Genomic DNA, 18641 nt, shown 5'->3' on the forward strand with positions numbered 1-18641 from the left:
TGTGTGTGAGAGTGGACCAGATGTTCCCAGCAGGTCAATCATCAGCTCGTCTCCAGTGCTGCCAGTCGGAAGAGGGAACGAGCAGAGGGCCAGTAGGACCATTTAGAGACTGGTTAGAGACCAGTTACCGACCGGTTAGAGACCAGTTAGACGACAGTTGACAGCAATAGTCTAGTACGAGTACTAGTAGAATTAACTAGCACTAGTAGTAGACCTCCAGTATGGCTCCCCAGCTCCCCTCGGGTCTCCTCGTGCTGGTCCTGGTCCTGGTGGGTCCTGCCAGTCCTGGACCCTCAAAAGACTTGAACCCGGGCATGGCGGACCAGGACCTGTTCTGGGGCCAGGACCAGTACGACTTCTCCCTGGTCCTCCACGGCTCCGGGCAGGACTGCTTCTGGCACTTCGCCCACCAGGGAGAGACCTTCTACCTCAGCTTCCAGGTAAGGCCTTACCTAGCCCTACCTAGCCTTACCTAATCCTACCTAGCCTTAATTAGCCCTACCTGGCCCTACCTAGCCTAACCTAATCCTCCCTAGCCCTACCTAGCCTTACCTAGCCTAACCTAATCCTCCCTAGCCCTACCTAGCCTTACCTAATCCTACCTAGCCCAACCTAGCCTTACCTAATCTTACCTAGCCTTACCTAATCCTACCTAGCCTTACCTAGCACTACCTAGCCTTACCTAGTCCTAACTAGACTTACCTATCCCTACCTAGTCTTACCTAACCCTGCCTAGCATTACCTAGTCCTACCTTATCCTATCTAGTCCTACCTAGCCTTAGCTAGCCCTACCTAGCCTTAGCTAGCCCTACCTATGTCCTCTGGGTGACTCTCCCTGTACTCCCTCAGTTCCTCTGGTTGACTCTCCCTGTCCTCCCTCAGGTCCTCTGGGTGACGGGTGTCGGCCATGACAGCCATCTCTCGGTGACGGTGAATTCTCCCAGCAGTCTGCTGGTGTCGACTGTGGACGACGCCTCCGGTCAGGTGGACTTCAGGACGGAGGAAACGGGTGAGCTAACCATCTCTACCCTGATACCTAACTAACCATCTCTAACCTGATAGCTAAGTGACCATCTCTAACCTGATACCTAACTTACCATCTCTAACCTGATACCTAGCTAACCAACATAATCCTAAGGATGTCTTCCTGTCCCCGGGTCAGGGCCAACCTCAGGGGACTCACAGGATGAGGGTTAGGGTCAGGGTTAGGGCTAACCTAAACCTCAGCCTAACCCTCACCCTCTGTCACTCAGGGGGTTAGGGTGATGGTTAGGGTGAGCGTTACGGTTAGGGTGAATATGAGGCAGTCCCTGCAGAAATATGTGGTGTTTTTTTGTGATTGTTGCAGCCAAACATCCTTGATTTTGTCTTAAAAAATGCGATGAAATATGCGGCATATTTATGCAATTTTATGCGACGAAATTGCGGGAACTTGCAAAAATTGCGGGAACTTGGGAAAAATGCAGCTTTTCGATGACGTTCACATCGCGTAATTACGTCACTTCATAACGTTCCCATGGCAACAGGGGGAAATGGCTGCTCTTGTGTGAAGTAAACGCAACAGTTTTCAACTTTCTGCTAAGATACATGTGACTTTTTTGCAACGAAAATGTGGGGATTATGAAATCATGCAAGTCCCGCATATTTTGCGCGGATCTCGGCAATTTATGCGGTGAAAGTGCAGCATATTTGAAAAAATGCGGCCCCTGCATGAATATGCAGACCGTGGCAGATTATGCGTTGAATTATTCGATCGCATAATCGCGTTTTTCTGGAGGGACTGGTTAGGGTTAGTGTTACGGTTAGGGTAGGGGTAAGTGTGAAGGTGAGGATGAGGGCTAGGGTGAGGGTGAGAGTTAGGGTAAGGGTGAGGGTTAGGGTAAGGGTGAGGGTTAGGGTGAGGGTGAGCCAGTTCTAACCCTGTCCCCGTGTCCCCAGGTTTCTACCAGATGTGTTTCAACAACTTCCACAACAGCTTCGGCTCCATGCAGATCTCCCTGAGCTTCGGAGTCTCCTACGACGGCGAGGCGCCAGGCGGGGCCAAGGAGGAGCAGAAGAAGGAGGAGGAGGAGGCGCGTCAAAAGCTGAACAGCACTCTGGCTGTCATTGAGGTACGAGTAGAACTCAAACCCTAACCCTGGTGACTAACCCTAACCCTCCTAGTGACTAGCCCTAACCCTTCTAGTGACTAACCCTAACCCTCTTGGTGACTTACCCTAACCCTCCTGGTGACTAACCCTAACCCTCCTAGTGACTAACCCCAACCCTCCTAGTGACTAACCCTCCTAGTTACTAACCCTCCTAGTGACTTACCCTAACCCTCCTAGTGACTAACCCTAACCCTCCTAGTGACTTACCCTAACCCTCCTGGTGACTAACCCTAACCCTCCTAGTGACTAACCCTAACCCTCCTGGTGACTAACCCTAACCCTGGTGACTAACCCTAACCCTCCTAATAACTAACCCTAACCCTCCTGGTGACCGCTGACTAACCCTAACCCTCCTAGTGACTAACCCTAACCCTCTTGGTGACTAACCCTAACCCTCCTAGTGACTAACCCTAACCCTCCTAGTGACTAACCCTAACCCTCCTGGTGACTAACCCTAACCCTCCTAGTGACTAACCCTAACCCTCCTAGTGACTAACCCTAACCCTCCTAGTGACTAACCCTCCTAGTGACTAACCCTAACCCTCCTGGTGACTAACCCTAACTCTCCTAGTGACTAACCCTAACCCTCCTAGTGACTAACCCTCCTGGTGACCAACCCTAACCCTCCTAGTGACTAACCCTCCTAGTGACTAACCCTCCTAGTGACTAACCCTCCTGGTGAGTAACCCTCCTAGTGACTAACCCTCCTGGTGACCAACCCTAACCCTCCTAGTGACTAACCCTCCTAGTGACTAACCCTCCTGGTGACCAACCCTAACCCTCCTAGTGACTAACCCTCCTAGTGACTAACCCTCCTGGTGAGTAACCCTAACCCTCCTGGTGACCGCTGACTAACCCTTGTGTTGCTAGGCGACGTCGTACCGCGTGGAGAAGCACGTCTTCCAAATGTTCCGCTTCTACAACCTGGGCCGCATGCGACGGAGCGCCGACTCCTTCCTGCTGCAGGCGGCCGGCCGCTACGTCACCGGCTGGTCGGCCGCGCAGAGCGTCCTCATCCTGGGGGCCGGCTACCTGCAGCTCTTCTTCCTCAAGCGACTTTTCATCAGCAAGACGGACTGCAACCTGGAAAAAACACGCTGCTGAGACTAACCCCAGCCTAACCCTAACCCCAGTCTAACCCCAGTCTCACCCTAACCCCAGTCTAACCTTAATCTCACCCTTACCCTAACCCTAGTCTCACCTTAACCACAGTCTAACTCCAACACCAGTCTATCCCTAACACACTCTAGTTTCACCCTAACCACAGTCTAACCCTAACCCTAGTCCAACCCTAACTCTGGTCTAACCCTAACCCCAGTCCAACCCTAACCCTAGTCTAGCCCTAGTCTGACCCTAACCCTGGTCCAACCCTCCCTCTGTCTAGTCTCTAATTCCTTGCAGCAGCCCAAGTCGAACCCTAACTCTTGAAGCATCCTGATGCAGCCCAAGTCCTAGTGACTAACCCTCTATGGAATGAAAACGAATGAAGTGGTTAAATAAGGAGCTGGTCGTTGAGCTGGTCGGATTAACAGATGTTGTGACTGCAAATTTAATTTAACACATTTTGAAGAGTTTATTCCTTTATTTGATTGACATCCGGGTGTTCTGTCATCATGACCATGGTTTGTGAATAAATTGAGACTGGATCTACTGGTTTGTGAATAAATTGAGAATGGATCAACTGGTTTGTGAATAAATTGAGACTGGATCTACTGGTTTTTGAATAAAGTGAGACTGGATCAACTGGTTTGTGGTTAAAGTGAGACCGGATCAACTGGTTTGTGGTTGAAGTGAGACTGGATCAACTGGTTTGTGGTTAAAGTGAGACGGATCACCTGGTTTGTGGTTGAAGTGAGACGGATCACCTGGTTTGTGAGGACACTCAGAGCAGAACTTTTTATCTCCTCTGAACCAGGCGTGGAGCCAGCCCTGAAGGGGCAGAGCTCCTAGCCCTGGAGGTCAGAGCTTCCAGTTGACGGCTGGTTAATCATTTCCTCTGAGCTGGAATCAGTCTCAAGGTTCCTCAAGGACCTCCTCAGATAAGCACCCCTCCTGGTGGAGCAGACAGACCTCCTGGTGAAGCAGATAGACCAGCAGACCTCCTGGTGGAGCAGACAGACCTCCTGGTGGAGCAGACAGACCAGCAGACCTCCTGGTGGAGCAGACAGACCTCCTGGTGAAGCAGACAGACCAGTAGACCTCCTGGTGGAGCAGACACACCTCCTGGTGAAGCAGACATACCTCCTGGTGGAGCAGACAGACCTCCTGGTGGAGCAGACAGACCAGCAGACCTCCTGGTGGAGCAGACAGACCAGCAGACCTCCTGGTGAGCAGACAGACCTCCTGGTGGAGCAAACAGACCAGCAGACCTCCTGGTGGAGCAGACAGACCTCCTGGTGAGCAGACAGACCTCCTGGTGGAGCAGACAGACCAGCAGACCTCCTGGTGAGCAGACAGACCTCCTGGTGGAGCAGACAGACCTCCTGGTGGAGCAGACAGACCAGGCTCCAGTAGACCAGGGTCTGGACCAGTAGACCACTAGACGTAGACCAGAAGAGGATGCAGGTCCTGCTGCTGCTGCTGCTGGCTGCTGATTGGTTGCAGGCCCAGAAGTCGGAGCCAGGGCTTGGCGGGTCTGGGGGGGGGGGGTTCAGGGGGGCGGACCGCTACGACTTCGCCCTGGTGGTCCCCGCGGCCACACAGGAATGTTTCTGGCATTTTGCCCACCAGAGCGGAAACTTCTACCTGGACCACATGGTGGGTGTAACTGGGAATACTGGTAAGGTGACCTGTGTGCATGGGTCTGTCTGTGTGTGACCTGTGTGTGTGTGTGTGTGTGAAGGTTCAGTGGGTGAGTGTGTGTGTGTGCGTGTGTATGTGTGTGTGTGTGTGTAGGTCCAGTGGGTGACCTGTGTGTGTGTGTGTGTGTAGGTCCAGTGGGTGACTGGGATGGCGTCTGATCACCGATTGGCTGTGAGGGTTCTGTCTCCAGACGGCTCCCTCATATCTTCCTCCTACCAGGTCATAGGTCAAATCCACTTCGAGACCCAAACCACAGGTACACTCTCTCCCTATGTAGCTCTCTATATAATTCCCTTTATTGGTGGTCAGTATAGTGCACTATTCTGGTTCCCTAAATGGTACACTCTTACGGTTGCGGACCGACGCCCCGCCCTCATGGGTAAAATCCTCCGTTTGTCGATGGCCATGCAGATGACCATGTGCTTTTCCCTGCATGTGATTTGTTTACCATTATGTTAATTTTGATGTGCCTTTCCCCGGACGTGATTGGTTGCTGCATCGGAAAGCCGAGGATCCGAGGAAGATAAAAGTTGGGCGAGCTCAACATTCGCGGCTGCTTGTCTCGGATTTGCAGCTTGCGATTTAGGTCTTGAAATGCTTTCTTTTGTTACTTGATTGAGGCTCTTGTTAGCTACCTAGGAACTGGGCCTAGGGAAAGTTTGTTAGACGTTATCGAAAACCGACACGCAGTTACACCTTTGTTTAGGAACACTAGGCGCAGGGGTGCTGTTCCACTCGTGTATTTTGGGGAGCTTTTCGTTGGCCCTTTTCCTTTTGTAGTTTTTCCTCCTCTGTTTGTGTTTCATTGATTACCCCAAGATCCGGGTTGAATAAACAACTTTAAGTCAACGAAAGACATCTGGTTTTATGTTGCCACCCCTTCCCCTAGCGGGGCACGTAACATAAACTATAATGGTGGTCAGTAAAGTGCACTATTCTGGTTCCCTATATAGTACACTATATTGGTGTTAAGTATAGTTCACTACTCTGGTTCCCTATATAGTGCACTATTCTGGTTCTCTATGTAGTTCACTGTTACATGAACATTCAGGGAATTATGCAGATTTTTTTATCCAAAGTACATTACAATAAGTACATTTGTCAGAAGAAAGAGAATCAAACAAAAATATCACTGTCGGTACAGCGATATAAACAGGCACTAACAATCGCTAGGATAACCCATGCGAGTGGCGAGGAGGATCTGGCCGTTCACATTGTCGAACGCTACGAGGTCGAGGAGAAAGAGAACCGATGAGAGGGATGAGGCTCCGGCAGCAGGGAGTGACTCAGTCACCGCGAGGGGAGCAGTCTCAGTGGAGTGTGCCTTCTTGAAGCCTGACTGATGAGGGTCAAGCAGATTGTTGTGTGAGAGATAGGAGGACAGTTGTTTGAAGATGACACAATCCAGAATTTTAGAAAGAGATGAAAGAAGATATATCAGTCCATAGTTCTGGATGTCGGTGGTGTCAAGGGTCGATTTCTTGAGGAGCGGCTTTATTCTGGCAGTCTTGAAGCTTGCTTGAATAAGACCTGAAGTGAAGGAAGAGTTGATGAGGGTGGTAGGATGGCAGGATGTTGCTCGAGACGTCCAGGGGAGGAGCCCTTAAGAAAAACAGCTAATGACTAGACCTTAAGAAGAACAGATAATGGCTAGACCTTAAGAAGAACATATAATGACTAGCCCTTAAGAATAACATATAATGGCTAGCCCTTAGGAAGAACAGCTAATGGCTAGACTTTAAGAAGAACAGCTAATTACCAGCCCTTAAGAGCAGCTAATGGCTAGCCCTTAAGAATAACGGCTAATAGCTAGCCCTTAAGTGCAGATACAAGCTCAGGCAGCCTTAGCTAAACCCTACAATCAAATCTATTTTCCACACCTGGTGATTCCTATATAGTGCACTATCCTGGTTCCCTATGTCATGCACTTATCTGGTTCCCTATGTTGCACACTAATCTGATTCCCTATGTAGTGCACTAATCTGGTTCCCTATTTCGTGCACCAATCTGGTTCTCTATGTCATGCACTATTCTGGTTCCCTATATATAACACTAATCTGGTTCCCTATGTTGCGCACTTATCTGGTTCCCTATGTCGTGCACTAATCTGGTTCCCTATGTCATGCACTAATCTGGTCCCTATGTCGTACACTATTCTCCCTGTGTTCAGGGTTCTACCAGATGTGTTTGGGGAACCAGAACCGGCTTGGGGCGGTTCGGGTCTTCCTGAACTTTGGGGTCGTGTACGGAGGTCAAGAGGTCACGGAGGTCAACGGGGTCAACAGCTCTCTGCTCAACATGCAGGTAGATATACTGCTGGTAGTACTACTGTACTGACACAGTACTGATATAGTACTACAGTACTAACACATCACTGATATAGTACTACAGTACTGATGTAGTACCACAGTACTGACACAGTACTGATGTAGTACTAAAGTATAGATGTAGTACCTACAGTATATATGTAGTACTACATTAAGACAGCACTGATGAAGTACTACAGTACGGACGTAGTACTATGTCTGTATGTACTGTGATTGGTTCTCAGAGCAGTACTAGTGTGTGATTGGCTCTCAGAAAAGTACTAGCGTGTGATTGGTTCTCAGGGCAGTACTAGCGTGTGATTGGTTCTCAGGACAGTACTAGCATGTGATTGGTCATCAGGGCAGCGTGGTGCGACTGCAGACCGCGGTGTTCCACATTTGGAGGTTCTATTCCCACGCCCGGGCGCGGCGGGGGGGCGACCTCCACCTGCTGGACTCCACCCGGGACTACGTCAGCTGGTGGAGCCTCGGCCAGACCCTCGTCATCCTGACCGCCGGACCCCTGCAGCTCCTCTTCCTCAGAAGGCTCTTCATCACCCACACACACAAGACACGCTGCTGAGACACACACACACACACACACGACACGCTGCTGAGACACACACACACACACACATACACACACACAAGATACGCTGCTGAGACACAAACACACACGCACACACAGTTAGGGTTAGGCAGTAGAGGCCAGGGTTAGGGTTAGGCAGTAGAGGACAGGGGTGAATACATTACGGTCAGAGGGTTCCTGAGTCAGCAGCTTTGTCACGAGTCTATTCCTCCTTCGTCTGATTACTTAAAATCCCTCCAGACGATAATAAAATCATTAAATATACAACATTGTGTGTGTCTTAATGTAGATGTGTATGTGTGTGTTGAGTGTGTGTCTGTATGTGTTTTTTTTGTTTGTGTCTGTCTAAGTGTGTGTGTGTGTGTGTGTGTGTGTGTGCGTGTGTGTGTGTCTGTGTGTCCGATTGTGTATGTATGTGTGTCTACTTGTAAGTTTGTGTGTGTCTGTGTGTGCCAGTTTGTGTGTGTGTGTGTGTGTGAGTGAGAGAGAGAGTGTGAGTCAGCACCACCACCATCCTCTTATCAAATCACCCACAAGGTGGTGTGTCCTGAGGGGGAGGGGCTTAGAGGCGTTGTACAGGAAGAGAGGCAGTGTTCAGTGATTACAGATCCTGAAAAGACCGCAGCCTCTATCTCGCTCCACACCAACGACAGGTAAACACACACACGCACGCAGGTACACAGGAGCACACACACACACACGCAAACTGGTACACAGAAGCACACAGACACACACACACACACACTGACAAACACATACTCCTGGCCATAAACACCCCTGTTTCCTGTCCATATTTCACTTCCTCCTCTTGGTGTTGAATTTATGACTCAAGGTTATTTTAACGTGTGTGTGAGAGATATGGTTGAACTGGGCAGCTCCCAGTGTGAGTGATGTGTTTGAACTGGACGGCTCCCAGTGTCCTCCATAGCAGAGGTGGTTCTACCGGGAACATTATTACTGGAGCATTTCCGGGCTTCTGGGGAGTACGTCAGGATTCCTGCTGAGCCAGCCATGTGCTGACTTCTTGTCACATGACTTGATTTGCATGTCAGGCTGTAGGTACTGAGTTAGGGTTAACTAACCCTTACCCTAACCCTGAGAGTTAGGGTTAGCTAACCCTAACCCCAACCCTATCCCTGGCTCCTTTAGTGTCTGCTGTGGCTTCATTGTGTACCCGACATGTCGCTGCATGCACATTTTCCGAAGACAATGCGTGTGGTTGCGTGAGCCAACTCGTCGTAATATTCCTGAACAGGCTGACATGCTAATGCTAGCAAAGCAAATGAGCAGATCGCACAGTTTCAGGTCCCCGGGCAGATTTGAAGCCGGCCAATGATTGGTTGATGGGCTGGTCTGAGTTATGGTGCCCCCTGTCGCTGAAGTTGTACTTCTGGACCCCAGCCTATGTGCGGATTCCATACATGTGCCAACTTTGGCAACTCAGAGGAGTTCAATGGTAGAGGTCAGCGTTTTTCCCCATTGAATCCCATTCTAAAAACATCAGTGGTCCTTTTAATTTGACCTCTGTCTACCTGTGATATCAAAGCCTTCCACATGACCTGAGGTCCTTGATGTCTCTGAAGCGGATTTGGGATTAATTGAACAATAGCGACTCATTTGAATCGTCGCATTTATCTTAATATAAAACAGGGCGTGTCTCTCTTCACTAAAGGTTTGAGTTAGAGCGCCCCCTGTGGTCACAGCTGTAGAGGTTTGAGTTATAGCGCCCCCTGTGGACCCTTTCCATATTAAAAATCAATATTCTAAATCTGAATGATGAGTGAATGACCTCTGACCCCAGGTGTAGTTGATGGAGGCCATCGAGCCCATCCTGGGCCTGGCCACCTCCATCTACCATCTGGTGGGGGAGGTCCAGGCCAACAGGAAGCGCTGTGAGCGCGTGGCCGAGCGCGTCCGGGAGCTGGCGGGGCTGGTGACCGCCTTGGGGGGCGGGGCTTCCACTGCTGACCCCGCCAACGTGGAGGCGGGGCTGGAGAAGCTGCAGCTGACGCTCCGGTTGGCTGAGGACTTGATCAGGAAGTACACCGACGCCCGCTTCCTGAAGCGGCTGGCACGGGCATATCAGCTGGGGGAGGACTTCGCCGACGTCAACGACAGGCTCAACGACGCCTACCAGGTACTGTCTAACCCCTACCTGACCTGTCTCTGTACTGTCTAAGCCCTACCTGACCTGTCTCTGTACTGTCTAACCCCTACCTGCTCCTTATGACCTCTATTTGTGCTGTCTTACCCCTACCTGCTCCATAGTGACCTGTCTAAGTACTGTCCAACCCCTACATGCTTCCTAATGACCTGTCTCTGTACTGTCTAACCCTCCCTGCTGCTTAATGACCTGTCTCTGTACTGTCTAACCCTCCCTCTCTGTACTGTCTAACCCTCCCACTCTGTACTGTCTAACCCTCCCTCTCCTCACTCTCTGTACTGTCTAACCCTCCCTCTCTGTACTGTCTAACCCTCCCTCTCTGTACTGTCTAACCCTCCCTCTCTGTACTGTCTAACCCTCCCTCTCTGTACTGTCTAACCCTCCCTCTCTGTACTGTCTAACCCTTCCTCTCTGTACTGTCTAACCCTCCCTCTCCTCCCCAGGTGCTGTCTCTGTACTGTCTAACCCTCCCTCTCTGTACTGTCTAACCCTCCCTCTCTGTACTGTCTAACCCTCCCTGTCTGTACTGTCTAACCCTCCCTCTCTTCCCCAGGTGCTGCCTCTGTACTGTCTAACCCTCCCTCTCTGTACTGTCTAACCCTCCCTCTCCTCCCCAGGTGCTGTCTCTGTACTGTCTAACCCTCCCTGTCTGTACTGTCTAACCCTCCCTCTCCTCCCCAGGTGCTGTCTCTGTACTGTCTAACCCTCCCTCTCTGTACTGTCTAACCCTCCCTGTCTTTACTGTCTAACCCTCCCTCTCCTCCCCAGGTGCTGCCTCTGTACTGTCTAACCCTCCCTCTCTGTACTGTCTAACCCTCCATCTCTGTACTGTCTAACCCTCCCTGTCTGTACTGTCTAACCCTCCCTCTCCTCCCCAGGTGCTGTCTCTGTACTGTCTAACCCTCCCTGTCTGTACTGTCTAACCCTCCCTCTCCTCCCCAGGTGCTGTCTCTGTACTGTCTAACCCTCCCTGTCTGTACTGTCTAACCCTCCCTCTCCTCCCCAGATGCTGTCTCTGGCCCTCCAGGTGGAGCAGAGCCACTCCTCCCGGTCTGCCTTCGAGGAGGCCCGGCGCCGCGCCGAGGACCAGGCCGACCATCAGGACGACGCCCGCCACTTCCGGCAGAGTAAGACCCGGGCGGCACGGTAAACAGGGGGTGGGGTCGCCACGGTAACCAGGCCCTCGTCCCCAGGGGGTGGGTCGCCACGGTCACCAGGCCCTCGTCACCAAGGGATGGGTCGCCACGGTAACCAGGTCTCTCCTCTCCTCCAGTCCTCGAGGCCACTCAGGAGACTGCGAACGCCACAAAGGAAGAAGTCAAGGAGCTCCGGGGCACAGTAGAGACTCTGATCGAGACCAGTAAGACCTGTCTGTCTGTCTGTCTGTTTGTCTGTCTGTCAGCCTGCCTGCCTGCCTGCCTGTCAGTCAGCCTGCCTGTCTGTCTGTCTGTCTGTCTGTCTGTCTGTCTGTCTGTCTGTCTGTCTGTCTGTCTGTCTGTCGGTCTGCCTGTTGGCCTGACAGCCTGTCTGTCTGTCTGTGTGTTTGTCTGCTTGTTAGCCTGTCAGCTTGTCTGTCCGTCTGTCTCTCTGTCTGTCTGTCTGTCTGTCAGCCTGCCTGTCTGTCTGTCTGTCTGTCTGTCTGTCTGTTTACTGACCGCTGTCTACTGTGTGGATGTTTGTGTGCGTGCATGTGCGTGGTTGTGTGTGTGTGCGTTCATGTGTATGGTTGTGTGTGTGTGCGTGCATGTGTGTGTGTTTACAGTCAGTAAACCCAGGATGGTGAATCAGGACATCAGGGTGATCGCAGCAGACGAGTTGACCTATGAAACCAAGCCCTTCATGACCTCGTCGACCTCAGAGGTCTACAGGGGAGAATACAACAAGTTCACCGTAGCCATCAAACGCTTCACCAACACCAACTCCACCTCACCGCAGTAGGACCGCTAACTACCCCTAACTAGTCACTACACACTGACTAACCCTAACGTCACGAGTCACTCCACACTGACTAACCCTATCCATCACTAGTCACTAGACACTAACTAACCTTCACCTCCACCGCCTCCACCTCCTCTCAGTAGGACCGCTTATTAACATTAACTAGTCACTAGACACTGAATAACCCTAACGTCACTAGTCAATACACACTGACTAACCCTAGCGTAACTAGTCAGTACACGCTACAAATACTAATCAACACGAGGAAACACATTAGAGTCAGTACACACTATTAAATAAATACTACACCCTACACTACACAAAATTATAATTGAATCATTTTAAATATCATAATCGTTCGCTTGGTTCACACTTATTTTTTATCTCTTCTACCATGTTCTATCTGTTCTGTTTCTATGCCTCTGTGTTTCTGTGTTTCTACTTCTCTGTTTTTATGTCTCTGTCTTTGTGTGTTTCTATGTCTCTGTTTCTGTGTGTTTCCATAGCGACGTTCAGAGGGTTTTCCATAAGGAGGTAGAGACCATGCGGCGCTTCGAGTCCCCCAATATCTTGCGGATGTTCGGCATCTGTGTCCAGGACGAGAACGGTAAAGACCAGAGCATCTGCCTGTAGGCTAGGGCTAGACCCTGACCCTAACCCTATAGCTAGGGCTAGACCCTAACCCTAGAGCTAGGGCTAGACCCTAACCCTAGAGGTAGGACTAGACCCTAACCCTAGAGCTAGGGCTAGACCCTGACCCTAACCCTAGATCTAGGGCTAGACCCTGACCCTAACCCTAGAGCTAGGGCTAGACCCTAACCCTAGAGCTAGGGCTAGACCGTGACCCTAGAGCTAGGGCTAGACCCTAACCCTAGAGATAGGGCTAGACCTTAACCTTAGAGATAGGGCTAGACCCTGACCCTAACCCTAGAGCTAGGGCTAGACCCTAACCCTAGAGATAGGGCTAGACCCTAACCCTAGAGATAGGGCTAGACCCTAACCCTAGAGCTAGGGCTAGACCCTAACCCTAGAGCTAGGGCTAGACCCTAGCCCTAGAGCTAGGGCTAGACCATGACCCTAACCCTAGAGATAGGGCTAGACCCTAACCCTAGAGCTAGGGCTAGACCCTAGCCCTAGAGCTAGGGCTAGACCCTGACCCTAACCCTAGATCTAGGGCTAGACCCTAACCCTAGAGCTAGGGCTAGACCCTAGCCCTAGAGCTAGGGCTAGACCCTGACCCTAACCCTAGAGATAGGGCTAGACCCTAACCCTAGAAATGGGGCTAGAGCTAGGGCTTGACCCTAACACTAGAGCTAGGGATAGACCCTAACCCTAGAGCTAGGGCTAGACCCTAACCCTAGATCTAGGGCTAGACCCTAACCCTAGAGCTAGGGCTAGACCCTGACCCTAACCTTAGAGCTAGTGCTAGACCCTAACCCTAGAGCTAGGGCTAGACCCTAACCCTAGAGCAAGGGCCTTCTGAGCTAGGACTAGGTAGACCCCAGCATAGAGTTTACCCAGCATGCTGTGTGTCTGCAGGGCCGTCGCCCACCTTCCTGATAGTCATGGAGTACTGTGAGAAGGGGAGTCTCCGTCAGGTCCTGGACAGCCCCCGGGCCCTGACCTGGTCCCGCCGGGCTGGCATGAGCCTGGACGCTGCCCGGGGCCTCTACCGGTCGGTATGGAGGGTTAGACAGTAGGGAGGTGGAGGGATAGACAGTAGGGAGGTGGAGGGTTAGACAGTAGGGAGGTGGAGGGTTAGACAGTAGGGAGGTGGAGGGTTACACAGTAGGGAGGTGGAGGGATAGACAGTAGGGAGGTGGAGGGATAGACAGTAGGGAGCTGGAGGGATAGACAGTAGGGAGCTGGAGGGTTAGCCAGTAGGGAGAGCATATATTGACCGCTGTCAAGGAAAGTGGATTTTTTGCCTCTGATTCACGTCTTTTGTATCACTCCGCAAGTAGCCCGGTAACTTATCAACCCCAGCGTATTCGGTTTGTAGGAGAAGTCAACGTCTTTGGCAAACTATTTCTCTGCTGACCAACACTACGAATGTTTACAAATAAATTGTAAAAAGACACCACACCATGTGAAGATATTTTTTTGTTTTGGCAAGTAGCCGTGCAATAAGCGGGATAATGTATAGACGCCGGTCATTATCGAAAATAAGCCTTTCAGGGGGAAGCAAGACATTCGCCCTGGTTCACCCTGTCGGGGCTTATTTCCCGATAATGACCGGCGTTCTATACAGTATCCCTTACATATTCCATCAGTCCCCTCTCTATGGATCCTGGACCGTCCAGTTGCTGACTGATTGTGTTTCCATGGTTACGTCCCACAGCCTCCACCAGACAGAGGACAAGTCCAAGGTTCACGGCTGCATCAACAGCAGCAAGTTCCTCGTTGCCGAGGGATACAGAGTGAAGGTGAGAGGGTGAGAGAGTGAAGGTGAGAGGGTGCGAGAGTGAAGGTGAGAGGATGAGAAGGGAAGGTGAGAAGTTGAAGGTGAGAGGGTGAGAGGGGAACGTGAAAGGGTGAGAGTGAAGGTGAGAGAGTGAGAGGGTGAAGGTGAGAGTGAAGGTGAGAGGGTGAGAGGGTGAAGGTGAAAGGGTGAGAGTGTGAGAGGGAGAAGTTGAGAGGGAGAAGGTGAGAGGGTGACCAAGTGTTGGATTTCAGCTGGGGGGTCTAGAGCTGGCGAAGACGGAGACGTCTCTGAGGAGGAGGTCCGACGGGCAGACCAGCTCGCTACGGTACTGCTCTCCCCAGCAGCTCCAGAACCTCAACCACGTCTACAACAAGAAGTGTGAGATTTACAGGTGATCACAGCTACTGTCTATCTTATATCAAAGCTACAGTCTGTCCTCTGTCACAGCTACTGTCTATCTTATATCAAACCTACAGTCTGTCCTTTATCACAGCTGCAGTCTGTCTTTTTCAATGACCTTACCAAACTCTAAATCTGTATTCTTTATTCTGTATTCTTTTGCAGCTTTGGGATTGTCTTGTGGGAAATTGCAACACGCAAGAAACCTTTTGAAGGTAAAAGTTGATGTTCCAAAAATCTGCACCACCTCCAACACATCTATCGAAGAACAAGATATATGATCATAAATCGAATCACATGATCATATATCTAATCATATGATCATATATCTAATCATATGATCATAAATCTAATCATATGATCGTATATCTAATCATATGATCGTGTATTTAATCATATGATCATATATCTAATCATATGATCGTGTATTTAATCATATGATCGTGTATCTAATCATATGATCGTAAATCTAATCATATGATCATATATCCAATCGTATGATCATATATCTAATCGTATGAGCGTATATCTAATCATATGATCGTATATCTAATCGTATGATCATATATCTAATCGTATGATTATATATCTAATCGTATGATCGTATATCTAATCGTATGATCGTATATCTAATCGTATGATCGTAGATCTAATCATATGATCATAAATCTAATCATATGATCGTGTATCTAATCATATGATTGTAAATCTAATCATATATCTAATCATAATCCTCACTCTGACTCAAGGCTGATACGCTAACGGGTTCCTCTTATTTGGGAGGCTGTGTTCAGATTGCTCGACTCGTCATGACATCTTCAACAAAGTGATAAAGGAGAAGGTTTTAGAGCGTCTGCCAGACGACTGCCCCCCAGCTCTGAGGACACTCATCGACGCCTGTCGCTCCTTAGATGACTTCCACAGACCTTCAGCTGGAGGTGAGCAGCATACCACAGTATAGATACCCTCTATACCGTGGTATAGAGTAGATACCATATATACCACAGTATAGATACCATATACAGTGGGGCAAAAAAGTATTTAGTCAGCCACCAATTGTGCAAGTTCTCCCACTTAAAAAGATGAGAGGCCTGTAATTTTCATCATATCGTATGATTGATCGTAGATCAATCATACGTCTCATACCTCAGCTATGAGACAAAATGAAAAAAAAAAAATCTAGAAAATCACATTGTCTGATTTTTAAAGAATTTATTTGCAAATTATGGTGGAAAATAAGTATTTGGTCAATAACAAAAGGTCATCTCAATACTTTGTTACATGCCCTTTGTTGGCAATGACAGAGGTCAAACGTTTTCTGTAAGTCTTTACAAGGTTTTCACACACTGCTGCTGGTATTTTGGCCCATTCCTCCATGCAGATCTCCTCTAGAGCAGTGATGTTTTTGGGCCTTTGCTGGGCAACACAGACTTTCAACTCCCTCCAAAGATTTTCTACGGGGTTGAGATCTGGAGACTGGCTAGGCCACTCCAGGACCTTGAAATGCTTCTTACGAAGCCACTCCTTCGTTGCCCGGGCGGTGTGTTTGGGGTCATTGTCATGCTGAAAGACCCAGCCACGTTTCATCTTCAGTGCCCTTGCTGATGGAAGGAGGTTTTCACTCAAAATCTCACGATACATGGCCCCATTCATTCTTTCCGTCACACGGATCAGACGTCCTGGTCCCTTGGCAGAAAAACAGGCCCAAAGCATGATGTTTCCACCCCCATGCTTCACTGTAGGTATGGTGTTCTTTGGATGCAACTCAGCATTCTTTCTCCTCCAAACACAACGAGTTGAGTTTTTACCAAAAAGTTCTATTTTGGTTTCATCTGACATCCTCCCAATCCTGTTCTGGATCATCCAAATGCTCTCTAGCAAACTTCAAACGGGCCCGGACATGCACTGGCATTAGCAGGGGGACACGTCTGGCACTGCAGGATTTTAGTCCCTGGCGGCGTAGTGTGTTAGTGATGGTAGCCTTTGTTACTTTGGTCCCAGCTCTCTGGAGGTCATTCACTAGGTCCCCCCGTGTGGTTCTGGGATTTTTGTTCACCGTTCTTGTGATCATTTTGACCCCACAGGGTGAGATCTTGCGTGGAGCCCCAGATTGAGGGAGATTATCAGTGGTCTTGTATGTATTCCATTTCCTAATAATTGCTCCCACAGTTGATTTCTTCACACCAAGCTGCTTACCTATTGCAGATTCAGACTTCCCAGCCTGGTGCAGGTCTACAATTGTGTTTCTGGTGTCCTTTGACAGCTCTTTGGTCTTGGCCATAGTGGAGTTTGGAGTGTGACTGTTTGAGGTTGTGGACAGGTGTCTTTTATACTGATAAGGAGTTCAAACAGGTGCCATTAATACAGGTAATGAGTGGAGGACAGAGGAGCCTCTTAAAGAAGAAGTTACAGGTCTGTGACAGCCAGAAATCTTGCTGGTTTGTTATTGACCAAATACTTATTTTCCACCATAATTTGCAAATAAATTCTTTAAAAATCAGACAATGTGGTTTTCTAGATTTTTTTTTTTTCATTTTGTCTCTCATAGCTGAGGTATACCTATGATGAAAATTACAGACCTCTCTCATCTTTTTAAGTGGGAGAACTTGCACAATTGGTGGCTGACTAAATACCTTTTTGCCCCACTGTATGCTGTGTTATAGAAACATGTTATAGATACCATCTATACCATTTGGATTTATACCATCTATACCGTGGAATAGAAACTGTGGTATACATACCATTCATACCACGGTATAGAAACCGTGGTATAGATGGTATCTTTACCATGGTTTGTCTATACCACGACCCGCCCACGTTGAAGAGGTACTTTCTAGATGGAAATATGACGTGCCTGGAACCAAACCAAGTCATGCTACGCTAAGTCGTGGCCAGTTGAGCTGGTACTGTCAGTGGAAAAGGGGCAATAGTACCACAGTACCACATCAATAAAACCATAGTACCACAATAGAACAACCATAGTACCACAGTACCACCATAGTAACACAGTACCACCATTGTACCACCACAGTAGCACAAAAGTACCAACATACTGCCAGTACCATATACATACTACTGGTTAAAGGGTGATTCTTTACTTACAGATCTGTTTTCTGTCTCTAGTGTTGGTCGATAAACTGCGCAGAGTTGTGGACGAGCTGGAAGGGGAGTGAGACAAGTTAACGTCTGGGAGAAGAGTGAGACAAGTTAACTTCTGGAAGAGGAGAGAGACATGTTAACGTCTGGGAGAAGAGTGTGAAGAGTCTAACCCTGATCTCCAAGCTTCGCCGTAACAATGTTGCACACTCGGGAATGTTGGTTGTGATTTGATGGTGGTGTTTGATGATGATGGTGTTTAATGATGAGCGTATTTGAGGATGATGGGATTTGATGTTGAGGTTGTTTGATGATGAGGGTGTGTGGCGATGATGGTGTTAATTGGTGTATCAGGATGAGGGTGTATGGTAACGGTGGTGTTTGAAGTTGAGTTTTTTTTTATGATAATGATGTTAGTACCTTAATAAGGATGGTGTTCATAATAACTTCATAGCTAACCAAATTACAAATATATTTACGCCCAAAATATATCCATACAATACGGAAAGGCCAATATTTCTACTTCAGTACTGCACTGATATTATATTATTATATGATATTATTATATTGTTATTTGGTGAAACAAGTCTTACAGCATGCTGGGCTAGTTGGGTTGCTGTCTTCATAAATAAAACTTCAACCATTCGTAAGTTTGGAATGATCTTTTATTCTTTCTAATGTTGTGAATCATACAGAACACCTTCACATGCTCTCTCTCTCTCCGTCTCCCTCACTCTCTCTGTCTGTCCCTCTCTCTCTCTCTATTTCTGTC

At 49.0% G+C, this 18641-nt stretch overlaps 3 protein-coding genes across 3 annotated transcripts; all 3 read left to right on the forward strand.

The window, feature by feature from the left end:
• Positions 1–138: 138 nt before the first annotated feature.
• Positions 139–3728, forward strand: LOC307080984 (transmembrane emp24 domain-containing protein 6-like). The gene is made up of 4 exons (XM_079743980.1): positions 139–440; positions 883–1009; positions 1939–2111; positions 3021–3728. The coding sequence occupies exons 1-4, from the start codon at positions 222–224 to the stop codon at positions 3252–3254; spliced, it is 753 nt and encodes a 250-aa protein (XP_079600106.1). The 5' UTR covers positions 139–221; the 3' UTR covers positions 3255–3728.
• Positions 3729–4709: 981 nt separating this feature from the next.
• On the forward strand, positions 4710–9658 carry LOC307080187 (transmembrane emp24 domain-containing protein 6-like; the record flags this gene model as incomplete). Its single annotated transcript, XM_079742825.1, has 5 exons — positions 4710–4907; positions 5082–5208; positions 7123–7256; positions 7620–7804; positions 9649–9658. The coding sequence occupies 5 exons, from the start codon at positions 4710–4712 to the stop codon at positions 9656–9658; spliced, it is 654 nt and encodes a 217-aa protein (XP_079598951.1).
• LOC307080331 (mixed lineage kinase domain-like protein) lies at positions 8424–18514 on the forward strand. Its single transcript, XM_079742998.1, has 12 exons — positions 8424–8500; positions 9649–9984; positions 11018–11138; positions 11285–11371; positions 11774–11945; positions 12456–12556; positions 13489–13624; positions 14291–14375; positions 14626–14765; positions 14939–14988; positions 15568–15711; positions 17897–18514. The coding sequence occupies exons 2-12, from the start codon at positions 9658–9660 to the stop codon at positions 17944–17946; spliced, it is 1413 nt and encodes a 470-aa protein (XP_079599124.1). The 5' UTR covers positions 8424–8500; positions 9649–9657; the 3' UTR covers positions 17947–18514.
• Positions 18515–18641: the final 127 nt, after the last annotated feature.

The sequence above is a fragment of the Pollachius pollachius genome (genome assembly GCF_949987615.1).
Source record: "Pollachius pollachius genome assembly, chromosome: 9".
NCBI classification, from domain to species: Eukaryota; Metazoa; Chordata; class Actinopteri; order Gadiformes; family Gadidae; genus Pollachius; species Pollachius pollachius.